The 18,492-nt window shown below is 43.1% G+C and overlaps 1 protein-coding gene across 5 annotated transcripts in view; it reads left to right on the top strand.

Moving 5' to 3' along the window:
- The window catches only part of PALLD (palladin, cytoskeletal associated protein), a 738,625-nt gene that overhangs the window by 642,038 nt on the left and 78,095 nt on the right, over positions 1-18,492 (top strand). For 4 of the 5 annotated variants that reach the window (XM_030191567.1, XM_030191571.1, XM_030191570.1 and 1 more), the window contains 2 exons: positions 6,718-6,768; positions 13,948-14,169. In XM_030191567.1, coding sequence (XP_030047427.1) covers positions 6,718-6,768; positions 13,948-14,169 — 273 coding nt within the window. The remainder of the gene's footprint in view (positions 1-6,717; positions 6,769-13,947; positions 14,170-18,492) is intronic. The other variant, XM_030191568.1, reaches the window with a different exon arrangement.

Raw genomic sequence — 18,492 nt, 5'->3', positions numbered from 1 at the left:
TACTAAAATCCAGGTGGACCATTATTACTGCCTGGACAACTTAACAACGGTAACATATCGACAATAAATCCCAAATCTGCTCCTCCCATCTTAAATATGAGAGTGTGGCCTGTAAAACCTTGCACACCCATTTAAAACACATAAAACAAAATTTATAAATAACTTGCCATGAATGCTATTCTGATTTGTTTTATTATTAAATCTCCTCATACAAGCCCACCAATAACTATGTCTTTAGCTGCTTTTGGAACTCTTAACACCACAGTGGGGGACCTGCTATAGAACAGGCCCAATTATGTGGACACTCTGGCGAGCTACAATGATGACTCAAGAAATACGCCTTTATTTTTTTTATTTGTTGCATTTGTATCCCACATTTTCCCACCTATTTGCAGGCTCAATGTGGCTTACATGGTACCGTTGGGCGTTTGCCCAGTCGGTTGATAACAAATACAAGGTTGTATAGTGGTCGAATGAGGTATGTGTGGAGGGTCGGAAGGGGTGAAGGTTGTGCGTTGTCCAGTGCGCTCATTAGGCATGCTATGCTTTGGGTGAAGGGTTTACATAGGGTTGTTGGGGTAGGCCTTTATCTTGTGAGCATGCTTTAAACATATGTATGAGGGCAATTCTATAAAGGGTGAACAAATTTATCGAAAAGGCACGCTTATGTGCGTGAATGATATCACAAATGGGCATGTACGCATGTCTGTGCTAGGCACTAGTCACATGACACATAATGGCAAATGGAGTGTGCTAGACTTAGCATGGTAGTGTAATGGACATTCTGCCTAGCAATGTGCACGGCGTAGAGAATAGTATCAGATGCGTGCATTCCAAGTTGGACTTAGGCATGCCAAATTATACCTGCCCATTGACCTGGTGGAAGCTGTTGTGCCTAAGTTTTGGAACACCAAAGCAGCTTTTTGTTACTGTTCTATAATAGGTGAGGAGGGCTTTACAGTTAAGCGCCACTGTATAGAATTGCCCCCATACTTTTCTGCATGTAAACTTGGCTACATTTCAATGCCAAAATGCAAAAGAAAAGGGGGATTGACCAGACAGATGTTCCAGGAGCGATGTCATCAAATTCTATATTGATGGAATCTCAATACGTGTTGATGACCCTACACGGGCCATGTTTCAGCTAACAAGCCTTCATCAGCGGCCCTCACAGAATCAAAAAAGTAAAGCAAATATAAGTACAAAATAATTAGTAGGACATAAAGAAAAATTTCAAAAAATATATATATATATGCACATAAATATAAAGACTAGGAGACAGCTTGCAAATACACAAAAGCATCTTGAACAAATAGTGTAAAAAAGTGCATTAAAAATATGTGATGTGACATACTAAATCATATACAGTGATAAAGTGCATATACACTTTCGCTTTGAAAATAACCTTGAAGGAAACTATGCATCGATATCTGCACTTCCTTTTTAGCACATATAGACTTTCAAGGTTAAATTACACACGTACCCTTGGATTTTCAAAACTATTCACCTAATGCCAACCCCTCCCCAACCCTGTTCTTTGGAGCATCTCCATGTTCCCACAAACCATATCACATGTGAACCCCTATATCAGCCAGAAAGTTTCAGAAAACTCATTTTTACCTATGGAAATTCTTTTAAAAACTACCCTCCCTTGGGGTATTAAGAATGTGCATTCCAAACCAGAATCTGTTTTCTGCAACAGTGAAACTTCCAAAACTGAAATGTGTTAAAGTAATAAACCTGCAGAAATAATATATTTCTTTTCAAGAGGGTTATACGTTTGACATAGCTCTTCCACAGTGTAAAAATATTTGCAAATGTGATAAGCAGCTGCCACTGTTTTCATCATAAATGTCTAGATATATTTATAATACCCAGCTGAGAATTAAATCTTTTTTTTCTGGAAACAGTATCAAGAAAATATGTTCTTTACATATTTTTTTAAAAAATCTGTGCAAATATTTGATTAAATATATGCATAGAGCTGTAATATGAAGCAAAATGTTTTTTTATAATATTTATTTCCAGTTTCTATACCACACTATCCCTGGTGGTTTACAAATCAACATTCATAATAAATCAAGTACACAACCATGACATCAAACATTAAAACACCTTTATAAAATGATCAAAAAGGGACATAACAGCTGATGATGGATTTTCAGTACAGGAATAATAGTTATCTCTGATTCAACAGCATGAGACAAGAAAGCTGGAAAGTGATTGTTTTTGTGCTGTCAGATTCCTGCATTTCAGTGTTGGTGTTCAAATGCTGGATTTTGTAGTGAGTTCAGGATCTCTGTCTTTTATCCATCTCTTTCTCTCTGTAATCTACTCCAATGTTTTCCAACCCTTTCTGGAGGGACACCTAACTGCTCACCTCTTCAGAATATCTGCAATCAATAATTTGGAGAAAAATGTACATATACTGGATCTCCTTTGCATGCAAATCTCATACTTGTTTATTTATTTCATTCATAGTCCCACATTATCCCAAATAGATCAGGTTCAATGTGGTTAACAGATTATTATAATTAGCAGTACAAAAGAAAAGGATGTGGAAAAACTGTACTTTAAAGTTATGTTAACAAAGCAATTGAGCATTAAACATTACAGTTTATACTGCAGATAAGGTCTGTATGAGGACATTTATTATAGGTAGCCTGACAGCAGAACGAAGTTTTAATACACTTTACCCACATTAAATAGAGCATTGAAAATTCCCCTCCCCCTATACATATGGACCTTAAAGTACATGCACATATGTTCTGACAGGATGGGATAGGGCATATTATTGTGAAAACCCTGTGTATAGTTCAACTTCCAAATTTTGTACCTGCTTTAAAGGTATAATTTGACGCCTCATGTAGGCACTACAAAAGAATCACTTACCTCCGGATTCTATATAGCGTGCCTAGCATTCCGGGCTGAAATCCAAACATATTCTGTAACAATATGCATAACTTAATTGGCTTAACAAGCCAATCAGTGTTGTTAAAAGCACTTAACAAGCAATAATGAGCACTAATTGACAATAATTAGAATTTATGCACATACTTTGCTATACATATTCTGTAATGCTCTGTGCCTAAATTGTAATGTGTGCAGGCAAAAAGGGCTGTGGTTATGGGCGAGGAAATGGACATTTCATGGGCGTTCCAAAATTTATGCGCATAGTTATAGAATATGGCCCAGTGCACCTAAATCTATGCACCGGGATTTATGCCATATTTTCGTTGGTGTAAATGGAGGTGTGTAGTGTTAGGCGCTAGAATATCAATTAAGCATATTGTATATACCGTGCCTAAATATAGGCACCCTTTGCCGAATACACTTGGGTGGAAATGTTTTCCGAGCAGATTTTCTAAACGCCATATATATAGAATCTGGCCCTTAGTGCCAATTCTATAATGGCTTAAGGGTGCATGTAAGCTGATTTAGAATACTAGTACAAAGCCAGATCAGCATGCTAATTGGTAGGTGCACCCACTTATGGCAGGTTAATGGCTGGTGAAAGTGGGCAAGCCTAAGTGTACCATCCAACACGTGCCACAGTACTCTAGAACAGTGGCGTAGCTACGTGGGGCCACGGGGGCATGGGACCCCGTAGATTTGGCCCTGGCCCCCCCCCCCCCACCGCCAACCCCTTTGACGTCCCCCTCCCGCCGCCAACCCTCCCCCACAGTCACCAGGTACCTTTGCTGGCGGGGGTCCACAACTCCCGCCAGCCGAAGTCCTCTTCTCCGGTGCGGCCGCGTTGCTGATCTGCAAGGGCAGGCTTCTGTTTCTGTGAGTCTGACGTCCTGCATGTACACAACGTGCCTATCAGCAATGTGGCCGCATCGGAGAAGAGGACTTTGGTTGGCGGGGGTTGGGGACCCCCGCCAGCAAAGGTACCCAACAGCGGCGGCGGGGGTTTTTCAGGATATCCCTAATCAGTTGGACCCTCCCTCCCGCCGAAGTCTGGCTACGCCCCTGCTCTAGAAGTTACATACATCATTTTGTGACACGGCCATGCGCTATCCACAAATACCTCCTCCCCCCTCCCCACAGTTGCACTCTATGATGGGCTCCTTTTACAAACCAAGGCTAGCAATTGTGGCACGACATGGACTAGGAGATACTCAATGAAGATACATGGAAATACTTTTAAAACAAACAGGAGAAAATATTTTTTCAATCAGCAGATAGTTATGCTCTGGATCTCGTTGCTGGAGGATGTGGTAACAGCGGTTAGTGTCTGGATTTAAAAAAAGGTTTGGACAGTTCCTGGAGGAAAAGCCCATAGTTTGCTAGTCCATAGTGTGCTATTGAGTCAGACATGGGGGAACTACTTCTTGCCCCTGGGATTGGTAGGATGGAATGTTGCTACTATTTGGGTACTTGTGACCTAGATTGGCCACTGTTGGAAGCAGGATACTGGGATAGATGGACTACTGGTCTGACCCAGTGTGGCTATTCTTATGTTCTTATGTAAATACGATGAAGCCCATTTGGTTCTTATGGGCTTCATTGCATTTGCTGTGCCGGTATTGCTAGCACATTAGCAATTGCATTTGTAAAAGAAGCCCTATGTGATTTAGGTGGACTATTTATAGAATAGTACCTAGCACTTACATGAATAACTGCCAAATACCTGTGCAAATCACATGCATAACTGCTACTGTTCTATAAACTGAATGCGTTATTTGAGGGAAATTCTATAAATGGTGCTCAAAATTTGGCACTGGAAAAATCAGTGCTATCCCCCAGATTCTATATAGCATGCCTAGAGTTCCATGCCAAAATCCAAGTGTATTTTATAACAATGCATATAATTTAATTGGCTTAACAAGCTAATTAGCATTGATAACAGGTATTAACGAGCGCTAATTGTCAATAATTAGAATTTACATGCACAACTCGCTAAGCGTATTCTGTAACGCAGAGTGCCTAAATTCTAATGCGCACATCCAAAAAAGTGCATGGTTATGAGCGGAGAAATGGGCATTTCATAGGCATTGCAAAATTTACCTGCGCTATTATAGAGTATGGCCGTTGTGCTCCTAATTCTACACGCTGGCATTTATGCCACGTTTACCTTGGTATAAATGGATGTGCGTAGTTTTAATCTCTGTGATATTATCTAAGCGTATTCTATATAGGCGCTGCTTACAGAATATGCTTAGGTGGAAATTTACTCCACGTGGAGTTTTCAGGCACCATATATAGAATCTGGCTGTAAAGGGCGCACATCCCACACCCTCAACTTTTCGGAATGCCCCTGACCATTCCATCTTAAACTCTAGTACAGTTAGTGCCATAGCGCACAGCCAGATACGCTTGAAAATTTTATTGGGTTCCAGTTAATGTCATCAATTGGTTGTTTGTACACGATTAGTAACACTAATTGGCCAATTAATTTGCACGCATCTCGGGAGTGTGCCCAAATTTTGGTGTGCGAATCTAAATGCCATATATAGAATCTGCAGGTTTGCACCTGACTTTAGGCTCCAGCTTATAGAATTGCCTTTTATGTGTGTAAATAGGAAGTATAAAAGCATCCACCTACCCGCCAGCCATGGGCTTTCAGAGGAAATTTGCATCAGAAGATTGCCTTTCAAGACAAGCTTTCACACGCACTGAGCATTTTGTGTAAGCCGCTCAGGGACCTTGAGACTTGCTCCTCCTGTATTGAGAGAGAGATAGATGAGTTTACCTTTTTTTAAGTATAGGTTTAATTTAAACAGGCTTTTCCCCCTCCATTCTGTGCCTATGGAAAACAAACCTGTATTTAATGAGACCTATAATAGGGCACTCACATGTACATGCCACTTGGGCACGTACCTGTGAAAGTGACAGTATTCTGTACATTTAAGTATACACTTAGGCGCATCAGTGGTAGCAAAACACCTAAGCACTAGCCTGTAAGGACACAGTAAGTGGCATGGTGCCCCTATAGAGTACATTTTGACCAGAAACCCCAAAGTGTTAGATTTCTTCTCTCTGAGAAATGAGAAAAACAAAAATCCCACAAAAAAAGTAGAAAAAACAAAATGTGAATAACCAAAAAGAGAAGAACCCAAGGAAATTAAGGTAATTTATTAAAAGTACAGTGGAACGCCAATTATCCAGATGTCCAATTATCTGTATCGGTGCACAGCCCACCTAGCAGCAGTGCATCACCCCCTGTCTCTCTCTCTCCCCTGCCGCATCATTATCAGGGGCTAAATAAATCTTTTCCTTCTCCATCCCCCTCCCCAGCACTTGGCCTGGTAACCAACGCACCGCAGCCTACATGGCAGCCCGCCACAACAGGAAGCCAGAGGTGGGGAGAGAGCTGGGTTGAGTCTCCTGCAACGCTCCGGAGTTCACTTCCTTCGTTGCCAACAGTGACAGGGAGGGAATCTCTTCAACACCGTCCCCATCTCCCACAACTGCCCTTGTCCGTTGCTACTCACGCTTTCCCACCACTACTGCTGGTGGGCCCTGGAACACACAGGCAACGTAAAGGCACGTTCCCCAGGCGGTTGGAGAGAAATTCGAAAGGGATGAGTGGGGGAAGGTTTTCCAATCATCCAGATTTTCGATTATCCGAACTGCCCCCTGCCGAGGTTAATACAGATAATCGGCGTTCTTCTGTACTCAAAACAACTAACAATATCAGCAATAGTAAAGGGTTAATTCAGTATTTCTTCTGTCTGCCAGCTGCTTTTATCTGTTTTTCTGCTCTTACAGGAACTTGGTTCACTTGATGCTACTGTAGTGAGTCCGGTTGCCAGTCAAAAGGTTAATGTTTTCACCTTTCTTTCTCATCCTTTGTCTCTTAAGTTTTTGTTCTTTCCTGCTTGTTAACTTTTTCCCGTCACTTAACAGTAAGGCAGTTCACAACTCTTCTTGTAGCTAGGTGGTACTAAAAATAAGACATACTTCTCCTGTCTTTGTATCCTTACTCACAAGACCTTAATGTGACTCTTAGTAGGTAAAAGTATTCTGGGGTTATTTGCATTATACCATTATACTGTACTCATCTGTCTGTTTCTATAACCTTAAGATTTGTTGTGCCTAATTCATTAAACCTTTTTTTCTCAAGCTCGTGACAGAAAAACCTTAGTAAATCAGTCCTCTAGTACAGTGCCAGTTGGGTTTTCAGGATATCCCTAATCAGTATCCATGAGATTCATTTGCATTATATGCAAATCTCTGTCATGCATATTCATTAAACAGCATTCCTTAGCAACTATGACATAAACAAAATCTTTATTTCACGTTATAAATCTTCTAATATAATTCTCTAAAAACTTTATGCAACTATATTGGAATTGATGTACCCAGTTATTTAGATTGTGTTATTCGTATTCATTTGGGATATCTTGAAGTCCTGACTGGCCAATGGTCCCCCAGGGAGGACAATAGAGGAAACTGTAGTCTGCAGGCAGCACAAGACAATCCAAAGAAGCAGAATACACGTCTAGTGTTAAAGCGCTTTAATTCAACAGTAATATTCTTACACAAGCCCAACGTGAATCCCGTTTTGCCCTTTCAGTGGGCTGCATCAGGGGCAGAGTGATTGTGCCACTAACACGCCAAGGACTAGATTCTATATATAGCGCCTGCAAATTCTGCACAGAAAAAAAATATGCCTAGGCTTGTTCTCTAAAGGACACCTAAATTTTATAGAATAGGCTTAGATTTCCACGTGGTATATAGAATACGCCAAGCACCGGTCCACATGCCTAAATTTAGTCGCAGTCAGTTACACCAACTAAAAGCTGGTGTAAATCCTGATGTATAAATTAGATGTGGAGTGGGTGTATTCTGTAATATGCATTGATTTTAGAAGCGCTCAAAGACCCGCCCATTCCACGCCTATAATGATACCTGCTTTTCAACTATGCGACTTAGAATTTAGGTGCACCGCATTACAGAATACGCTCACAGTGGTGCGCGTAGATTCTAATTGATGCCAGTTAGTGCTGATTGTTCATTAACATCCAGTTATCAGCGCCGATTGGCTTGTTAACTAATTCAGTTATGCATATTGTTATGGAATACGCTTTGATTTCCGTGGCGATCTTGGCGCAATATATAGAATCCTGGGGGAAAGGTGTTTTTTTAACTCTACACTGGAGACAAGAGAGTTTCACCCCCAAAGTACTACCAAGAAAGGAAAAGGTGGTCTGTTCTCCCCCACCCACCTATCCTTCCAATCTAGAAAAGCCTGAGTGTGGAGCACTTCTGGTGCAGCTGGGGAGCAGGCTGAACATTTTGGAAAGGAGTGAAGGCTTTCTATGACAACTATACAGTCTAGTTGCATCCGACACAACGGAGGATGGAAGGATTTGTCCAAGGTCAGGGCTGATCTTAGGGCGAGGCGACCGCATAGGGCCTCGTGCTCAAGGGGGCCCCGTGTGGCATGCCTCAGCCCCGCCCTCGACTGCCCGAGTTCCAGTCCCCCTCCCTCTGAATTTTAAAAGTTACCTTGTTGGGTTACAGGCAGCGGCAGGAGTGAAAAGCATGCGAGCTGCTCGGCGCTTCAGGAGCCTTCCCTTCCCTCTCTCAGCTCTGGTCCCGCCCTCATGGAAACAGGAAATGAGGGCGGGACCAGAGCTGAGAGAGGGAAAGGAAGGCTCCTGAAGCGCCGAGCAGCTTGCATGCTTTTCACTCCTGCCGCTGCCTGTAACCCGACGAGGTAACTTTTAAAATTCAGAGGGAGGGGGACTGGAGCTCAGAGGGAGGCCTTGGAAGGAGGGGAGCCTTGGAGCTGGGAGGGGGGCCTTGGAGCTGGGAGGGAGGCCGGGGGGCCTTGGAGCTGAGAGGCAGGCCTTGGAGCTGGGAAGGAGGGAGGAGTCCTGGAGCTCGGAGGGGGGCCAGAGCCTGGAGCTCGGAGGGGATGGCCCGGGAGCTCGGAGGGAGGGGTGACCGGCCCTGGAGCTAGGGTGAGGGTGGAGCTAGGGCGGGGCTAGGGTGGGGCCCCATCAAATTGGTCTGCACAGGGCCCCACACTTGCTAAGACCGGCCCTGTCCAAGGTCATAAAGAGCATCATTGCAGTGACCCTGCTACACTTATATTTTGCTGTTCTATTTAGAACACATTTTGTGTGTTAGTGGCTCAATCACTCTGCCCCAGATGCAGCCTACTGATAGGATAAAACATGATTCACTTTGGGCTTGTGTAAGAATGTTATTGCTGAATTAAAGTGCTTTAACACCAGGTTTGTATTTTGCTTCTTTGGACTTTCTAATGGTCCTCCAGGACAGGATTGAGAATCACTGCTTTAGTGGATTTTTAACATGAGTTCACAGGGTCTTACTCTGTGCATGATTTCCTAATTTTTTTCAGTTTACCACTATTTTAGTGTTTGTTTTCACTTAAACTAAAGGAAACTATCTACATGGCCAATCTCGGGGGTACCATCACTTCAGGAAACGGAGGGTAGAAAATATGCCCATAATTTCACATTCAAATTGAGTGTATTAATAAAAGAAAAAGTGTTACTGCTGCCCCATGCCCCAATCATTGCATCCCTTATACTGCTCTCTTGCTTTATTCTACCACTAACTGATATCAAAACCTCTGCTACAATACAGCAGAAATTCACAACGATCATATACATGTTAGTTCCAAGCAAGAGGGAGAAGATTCTTAAATGACATGACATGCAGTCAGAGACTAAGAAAATGTGGCAGAAAGATAGACACAAATATTTTCCATTGTGTTGGGAGCCACAGGCTTGAATAACAAGAGTTTTCAAGCACACCTGAACAGATTGCCTATACATGTTACATCCTGTGAGCTCCAGATGGAGGCTGTCTGTGGCACAATGCAACTACTACGGTGAGAGTTAGCAATAAATCTGAGAGACTGAGATCGTACTCCACGTACCCTGATTTAGGAACAAGGTTTAGTACTGTCACAGTAAGCACAAAACTAACCTATCTGGCGACATTGCACCCAGAAATTCTTGTTGCACGGTGTGCTGGTTGTGCTCCTGAATAAGATTATGTGCACTTTGTGTTGCTATGTGTAATGAGAAAATTACTAAAGCAAAATGCATTCTCCTGTGTTTGTTAATAGTATTTCGAAATATTTTCCTAACCAATTAATAATTACTGTCCTTTTTCATTGTTGAAACGAATAGAAAAAGGGATTGAAAATTTGATGTAAAAGTATCCCCTGGGAGTGTTTATATCTGGTGCTGAATGGTACACAGTTATACTCATTCTAAAACATGGATAATGCACATTTACACACTCATTATCCCACGGGTTCCATATAGGGAGCAGCGAGTTACACGCATTAAGGGGCCCTTTTACTAAGCTGCATAGGTGCCTATGCGTGCCCAACGCATGCCAATTCGGAACTACAGCCCGGCTGCCGCCTGGCCTGGGCAGTAATTTCATTTTTTACGTGGCAGAAAGTATATTTTAGTTTCCGGCGCACAGTGCTAGCCTGGCAGTAATTGACATTGCACGCATGCAGACGATTACCACTCGGTTAGTGTGGGAGACCTTACGGCTAAATCCAATAGGTGGCGGTAAGGTCTCAGGCCCAAAATGCCACACGTCCTTTTTCGGACAAAAAATAAAGGCCTTTTTTGCAGGCATGCTGAAAAATGAACCTGCGTGCGTCCCATACACGCGTCTACAGCAGCACAGGCCATTTTTCAGAGCACCATAGTAAAAGGACTCCTAAATTAGGTGTGCACCCAATTTACACATGCAGCTTAATTGAGTAACGAGCCAGTCAGCACTGATAATTGGCTCAAAACTGCCAATTATCAACACTAATAGGTAATAATTGGAATTTACACACACATCTTTTTAGGCGCATTCTAAAAACAGACATGCGTAAATTATAGCACACATAGCTGAAGAGGAGGCGTGGCCATGGGAGTAGTGTGGGCATGGTGGGGGCTTTCTTAATTTACATGCATGGTTATAGAATTTGGGAGAATGGCACCTGTGGAGGAGTGGCCTAGTGGCTAGGGTGGTGGACTTTGGTCCTGAGGAACTGAGTTCAATTCCCACTTTAGGCACAGGCAGCTCCTTGTGACTCTGGGCAAGTCACTTAATTCTCCATTGCCCCATGTAAGCCACATTGAGCCTGCCATGAGTGGGAAAGCGTGGGGTACAAATGTAACAAAAATAAATAATTTAAGTGCAGGTATTTACACCAGGTTTTCAGCAACATAAATGGCTGCTTCTAAATGTAGGCATGTTCCCTGGCCCTATGCGCTATCCTGTAAACTGCGCCTAACTTTAGGCACGGTTTGTAGAATAGTGCTCAGCACTATTTTTGGATATGCCTATTTGTAGAAGCCATTTATAGAATCTGGCCCTTTTGTGGAGGAGTAGCCTAGTGGTTAGTACAGCGGACTTTGATCCTGGGGAACTGGGTTCAATTCCCACTGCAGCTCCTTGTGACTCTGGACAAGTCACTTAACCCTCCATTGTCCCAGGTACAAATAAGTACCTGTATATAATATGTAAACCGCTTTGAATGTAGTTGGAAAAAACACAGAAAAGCGGTATATTAAGTCCCCTTCCCTTTCCCTTTCCCCCTTTGTGCATAAATGTTTGGAATAATGGCATATATGCGGACACATAAGTGCATAAGTGCCAAATTTCCACCAAAGTACTATTCTGCAAGATCTGCTTAACATACATAGAGTGTATTTGGAAGGGGGAGTGTACCCATGGACGGGGCACCCACATTTAGGTGCATTTACACCACCTCTATGGCTGAGGTAAGTGACTGTGCCTAACTTTTTAGCTCCCGGTTAGGCTAGTATTCTATAAGAGAACATGAGTGCCTATGTTCCCATAGGGGCCCTTTCACTAAGCAGTGGGCTTACTGTCGGCCCAACGCAGTCACTGGCGGTAGTTCCAGCCCTTGCATGCACGATTTCCCACACTAGAGAAAATCAGCCAAATTTATTTACTTGGTCAATTTTTTTTCACGACCAAGTATCAAAAAGGTGCCCGAACTGACCAGATGACCACCGGAGGGAATCGGGGATCACCTCTCCTTACTCCCCCAGTGGTCACTAACCCCCTCCCACCCTCAAAAAAATCTTTAAAAATACTTTTTTGCCAGCCTCTATGTCAGCCTCAAATGCCATACTCAGGTCCATCGCAGCAGTATGCAGGTACCTGGAGCAGTTGTAGTGGGTGCAGTGTACTTCAGGCAGGCGGACCCAGGCCCATCCCACCTCTACCTGTTACACTTGTGGTGGTAAATGTGAGCCCTCCAAAACCCACTGTACCCACATCTGGGTGCCCCCCTTCATCCCTAAGGGCTATGTTAGTGGTGTACAGTTGTGGGTTTTGGGGGGTTCTGCATACAAGGTAAGGGAGCTATGTAGCTGGGAGCTTTTTCTGAAGTCCACTGCAGTGCCCCCTAGGGTGCCCGGTTGGTGTCCTGGCATATCAGGGGGACCAGTGCACTACGAATGCTGGATCCTCCCACTACCAAATGGCTTGGATTTGGTCGTTTTTGAGATGGGCGTCCTCGGTTTCCATTATCGCCGAAAAACGGGGACGACCATCTCAAAAACGACCTAAAGATGACCATCTCTAAGGTTGACATAAATTTCATGATTTGTGCGTCCCCGACTGTATTATCGAAACGAAAGATGGACGCCCATCTTGTTTTGATAATACGGGTTGCCCTGCCCCTTTACAGGGCCGTCCTGCGAGGACGCCCTCATGAAAACTTGGGCGCCCCGTTCGATTATGCCCCTCTGTGTGTAAAGCACCAAAACAATGACACCCAAAAAAATTAGTGCAAAGGGATCAATTCTATGCGGTGCAGAAAAAAAAGTGCTATTCTATAAGCCGCGCTTCAAGTTAGATGCAGTTTATAGAACAGCGCTAATGCCCGGGCATAGGCACGGATATGGGCACTAACTGAAACATGGTGTAAATCTTCGTGCTTAAATTAGGCGCATTTGCCCCTTAATTGTGCGCGTTAATTTCAGGAACACCCTTGTTCCACCTGTGACTCTCCCATTTGCACGCCCCTTTTTTTGAATTCTCGCGTAAAATTTAGGCATGGATCCTTCTCCTAAATTTACACACATATATTCCAATTAAATCTAATTAGTGCCAATAATTGCTTGTTCAGCAAATTATCGGCTCTAAATACCTTGCATAAAGTACCTAAGAACCCCTATATACTAAGCTGCATTCAGGTTACCACACACTGTTAAGCCACTGGGTTAATTCCCACATTAAGCACATAAAACACAAGGGGCAGGGGTAGGAATGGTACCTTACAGTTATTTGGGTGCCTTCCTCACGTTAAAATTTAGAGGGGTAGTTACTAATGGCATTAAAGGAATAACTGATATTCTTTTACAAAGAACTTAAATAAAATATTGAAACCATATGTTTGCACTTTGTGTACTTTTTTAGTGCAGTGCAACTTAAGTGATGAGATGCAATGCATGGAGTATGTAAAGTGAGTAATGCACCTTGTGTTTGACCTTGCAAGCTATTTTATTCGTGGAAAGATAATGGCAGCTTTTGGTATTATCTTTCCTTCTCAGTGCTGGGCTATAATGCACAGTCTGATGCTCCTAGAGAGCCTTTAAAAGGGCCAGTCTGGGACTCAAATAACTCCCACACCCCCAACATCCATACTCTCCCCCAGCAAGTACCAGGGATCTCTGTGGTGGCTATTGAAAGGTCAGGAGCTATCCTTGGTTACTCCTACCTTGTCAGTGCCTAGGTTCCAAATAGTACAAAGTAAATTTGACTTCAAGTTTAGGTCACTTTTATATTCATAAAATGAAAGTTAACAGCCTTTTCTAACTTTGAAATCCTTCCAGGAATGCAGGGAAATAGGAAACATTCAAAAGGCTTTATTGAAAAAAGGCCATTTGGCAGCTCTTAATTTTAAGTAGGATTGAAAGTTTGGTTTGAAAGCTTGCATACACTAACAGGAACCATCTTTTTTGACAGGAATACAAAGTCTCAAGCTTTGAGCAGAGGCTGATTAGTGAGATTGAGTACCGGCTGGAACGCTCCCCTGTGGAGGAGTCGGATGATGAGATACAACACGTGGATAAAGCAACTGACGGTAGTGTGGCTCCTCAGTTTGAGACGAAACTGAAACATTACAAAATATTTGAAGGGATGCCAATCACATTTACATGCAAAGTCACTGGAGACCCAAAGCCAAAGGTAATACAATTATAAACAAGAAGGGCAATATTCTGACACACAGAGAATACAGTAGATAGTACACATTATTCCAGGAAACCTGCAGAAGGCCAAAAGATTGAGTAATATCTTGAACACAACTTCCTTGTTACATATATCTGCCATTTAACCTTCTCGAGGTGGATATGAATATCCACTGTAGGGATGTCTTTATTTATTGGGGAGAGGGATGGGACATGGCAGAGCACACACACTCAGTGGCTCAATGGCACATGCTGCCTTATCTTTTATTGCTGCCACTATTTTAGGCTGGTAAGGTGCAGCAGCCAGGAGGAAGGGAGAGAAGGAAGTTTGAGGGGAAATGTTGGAAGGAAAGAAGAGAGAGGAAAAGATACTGAATCTCATTGGGGAGGGGGGAGGACGAGAGAAGGAAATGCTGGACCATGTGGAAGGGTGAGAGGAAAGAAAAAGGGGCGATAACTAGACACGGTAGTTGGGAATAGGGTGACAGAGGCTACCTGCTGGATGGTGGGAGAGATGAGAGATGCTGGACTGAAGGTATGAGAGAGAGAGACAAGATGGCTGGCACTGGCAGATGGTGGGGGCAGGGGTGTGGGAAGGGAGCATTACATTGGAAGGGTCTGATTCTGGGACTGGGAAAGAGGGCTGACACTAGCCAAGTGCAAGGGTTGGGAGTTGAGTTGGAAGAAGGCAGCTTATTTTGGAAGACAGGGCTGATGGAGGGAAAGACTGATAGGAAAAAGGTTGGATGATGGGCCTAGGGGCAGGAGTTGGGGCTGGCATAGGACTAGATGGGAGAAAACGGGTTGGAAAAGGTGGCAGGGAGCTGATAGAGGAGGGAGCTAACTTCTAGGTGTGGGGGATGGTGGCAGGAGAAGGTGCTGATACTGGGAGAGTGAGAAGGAAGAGGAAGACAGACTTTGTGGGGGGGAGGGCAAGGGTATAGCAGAGGAAAGTAGAGATGGAAGAGCAGAAGGATGGGTGATAGGGGTAAATAATGGACAAGGAAGTAGGCAATGGAGGCTGGAGAAGGAGAGAGGAGTTATGGGGAAGAGACATGGGAATGAATGCTGGGAAAAGGGGAGAAAGAGGCAGAGGGCTATGAGGACGGTGAGAAAAAAAAGGAAGGGTGCAGATCTCTGAAGGAGGTGAGAGAGGGTGGAAATGAAGGAAGGAAAAAGGGAATGTGGGAGCCTGTATAAGGGGATATGATATAAGAAAGGGACTGGAGGTGGAGAGGGGATGAGTAACAGGGAAAGTGCTGTTGGTGAGGAGGTTAGAGAGCTAGATGAGGCTGGGGGGAAGTTGAGTAGAGAAGATAGAAATAGGGGACTAGAAAATGATAAAAAATGAGGGAATGGGAGACTGACAAAGGAATGATAAACATGGATAGAAATAGGAGGAGTAGGGAGGTAAGATTATAAAGTGCAATGCTGGTAAATAGGCAAAAGATTTAAAGAGGAAGAATTGGGACTGGACAAGGGAGAAGGAATAATAAATTTACCTATAGGTAAATAAAAGGACAGATGAGGAAAATGGAGAGAAATAGATAAAGCAGAAGAGTTGACATCAGAAAGAATTGTAAGAAGGAAGGAAAGAAAAGGACAGAAGAAAACCAAGAGAGACTAGGACCAATTCAAATGGAAAAATAAAAGGATCAGACAACAAAAGTGTAAATAAATAAATAAAATAAACCACCTTATTGTCAGTTTTGAATGTATGTATTTCTGGTATTTTGTTCCGTACAGGAGGAAATGCATTTCTGCTTCTCCTTTATTAGTTTTCCATTGCTCATGGAGTCTGGTTTCTTGGATTTTCTGTTTCATTTTTTGTTTATAGCTTGTAATCTTGCTGTACACCACCTTGAGTGTATTCCTTCAAAAAGGCAGTAAATAAATCCTAATAAACAAATCTCTTTGGTCAATATTTGGCCAGCAACGGCCTCCTCCAGCTGAATTAGATCTGGATGTTCCATGCCTGCCCCTACCAGGTCTGGGGCAACCACGTTACTAGATACTGCCAGTATGTAGAGGCAATACCCAATTAACGTAGGACAACCTTTTTCTGTCCTAGGTTAATTGGGTGTCTATCCGAGTACTGCCATAGAATATCAGCGCCGCTCGGATAACTCTCGGCTCTGCCCCAACCCTACCCCCATCCCCAGACCATCCCTGCACCACCAGATAGTACCATGGCAGTCTGCCTAGATATTTAATAGACCTATCCGGGTAAGTGCAGCTGAAAATTGGGGTTGGACCAAATAAGTATGTGTTATCCTGTGTAGAAGCCAGTCCTACCTGGATAACTCCTTTCAAATTCGACTCCTCTTTTGTGCATTAGTAGGTGGTGGTCTGTGTTTTCCACGTGTAACCGAGGTGAGGAATTCTGTTGACATCTTTTCCATACATGTGAGACAACAGAATGCATTAGTGTCCCTTTGTTAATGAGAGGTAGGAAGCAGGTGACACATTCAAGGAATGCACTCCCCAACAGTCTGAGAGTATGGTCTGATTAGAGTGCATTTTGAAAGAAATTGAAAATTTGCCTATTGGATCTAGGAAATGTTTGTTGTTCTTCTTCGTTTGCTTACACTTAACCTGAAGAAGAAGGGTCTACCTTTGAATGCTTATCAAAAAATACCAGTTTATTGGACTATCAACGTATCACTTTCTTTTCTTGTGTTTTATTTCTGTTTATTAAAGACTGAATAAGTGGATGATGATATTTTGTTTGGATATTATATTTTTGTGATGTCTTTTAGAATTGAAATTGGTTGTATTAATGCTGTAATGTACCATTGTTAGTTCGGTGTTATAACACTAGAATATAAATTTGAAATTAAATTGGACCGGGAACCTTAAAAATGGTATCCTACAAGAATCAGCCTTCACTCCTTCACTTTTCAACCTTTTATACCTCTGATATTCCACAGACTTTAGACCTGAAACTTGCAAATGCCAGTACCATGGCTGTCCTTCCCAAGTCCTCTGAGAATTTGCAAGTCTTTAGAAAGAGAGAGTAATTCATCTATTTCCATCAGTGGTGGCTTTATTAACATTCAAAAGACCATCTGCTCAGTTTTTCCATTTGAACAACAGGAAAGAAAAGTACTTATCTTCAAACCTTATAGAATTTCCCTGCTGTTTTCCAGTACCCCAACAGATCTGGAGGCAAAATTAGACAGTACTCTATCTTGCATCATCACAAGTGGCTAAAAGAGCAACTCGGTAGCAACCTAGATAAACCAGCTATTACTGGGAAGTTAAATACAATGCAGTAAATGACAGCAGATAAAGACCCACATGGTCGATTCAGTCTGCTCTATGTAAATATACTACTTTACGTTACTCTGCCCTGAAACTTGGGTAGTATCCTGCAATGTACTGCAGGCTAGCTAGGGCAGGAGTGTGCTTACTTCAGACACAGATATATAGAGTAAATTTTGTCCTTCATGCAGTGAAGCAGCCACCTACATGCAATACCAGTTCACAAATTGAACATTTTGCCAGGTGTTCCACCTCATTATTTGAGAACCAGCTGCAATTAGAATGGCGGCATTTAAGATCTGATTATCCAGCCCAGCTCCTACATCATAACAGGGGCATAGCCTGCGGCCGTCCACTTGTGCCACAGGCCCACCCAGTAGCCAGACACACCAATCATATAGCTGGCAGGGATTCCCAACCCCTGCTAGCTGACCCCCAAGTCAGGTAAAAGTGCAGCAGTCAGTGGCAGCAGATTGAGCCACTGCTGCTGACACCCCAAATATGCTTGGTTCTTGCACATGCTCATTTCTGCTGGCGTGGTATGGATTCCTATTTCCTAACATATTTTTATTTTGTTGGAGGGGGAGGAGCAGGAGGGAAGAGGAAGGGGGAGAGAGAGGGGATATAGGGTGCCTATTGCCCACCTTTATCAACTATTGGCCCCCAAAGATTCGGTTCTGCCTCAGTAGTGCTATTAAATCATAAAAGCCTTCAGCCACTGCAGACGCTAACTCAGGCCCCCTTTCACTGCAGCTTAGTAAAAGGACCCCTGAAATGTGGACTTATGCATGTATTCTATACAGTCAACTACATGTTCAATTGCCTGTATAGAATTTGCGTGTAACTTACATCATCCCAGCATCTAATTTTAGGCAATCTATAGAGAATTATCCCCCTAGTGGGCACATTTTTGGAGCCAGTTCTATAAAAGAATACTAGCATAACTGAGTATATACAAGTGTACGTGTTGCAGCATGAGCACGAATGCCAGCTATCAAGCTGGTATAAATGCTTATGCCTAGATTTAGAAGATATCAAACTTTAAAGTCCAATGGTT

This window comes from Microcaecilia unicolor, chromosome 2 (assembly GCF_901765095.1).
Source record: "Microcaecilia unicolor chromosome 2, aMicUni1.1, whole genome shotgun sequence".
Classification (NCBI taxonomy): Eukaryota; Metazoa; Chordata; class Amphibia; order Gymnophiona; family Siphonopidae; genus Microcaecilia; species Microcaecilia unicolor.
This window is presented reverse-complemented; position numbering and strand designations above follow the sequence as displayed.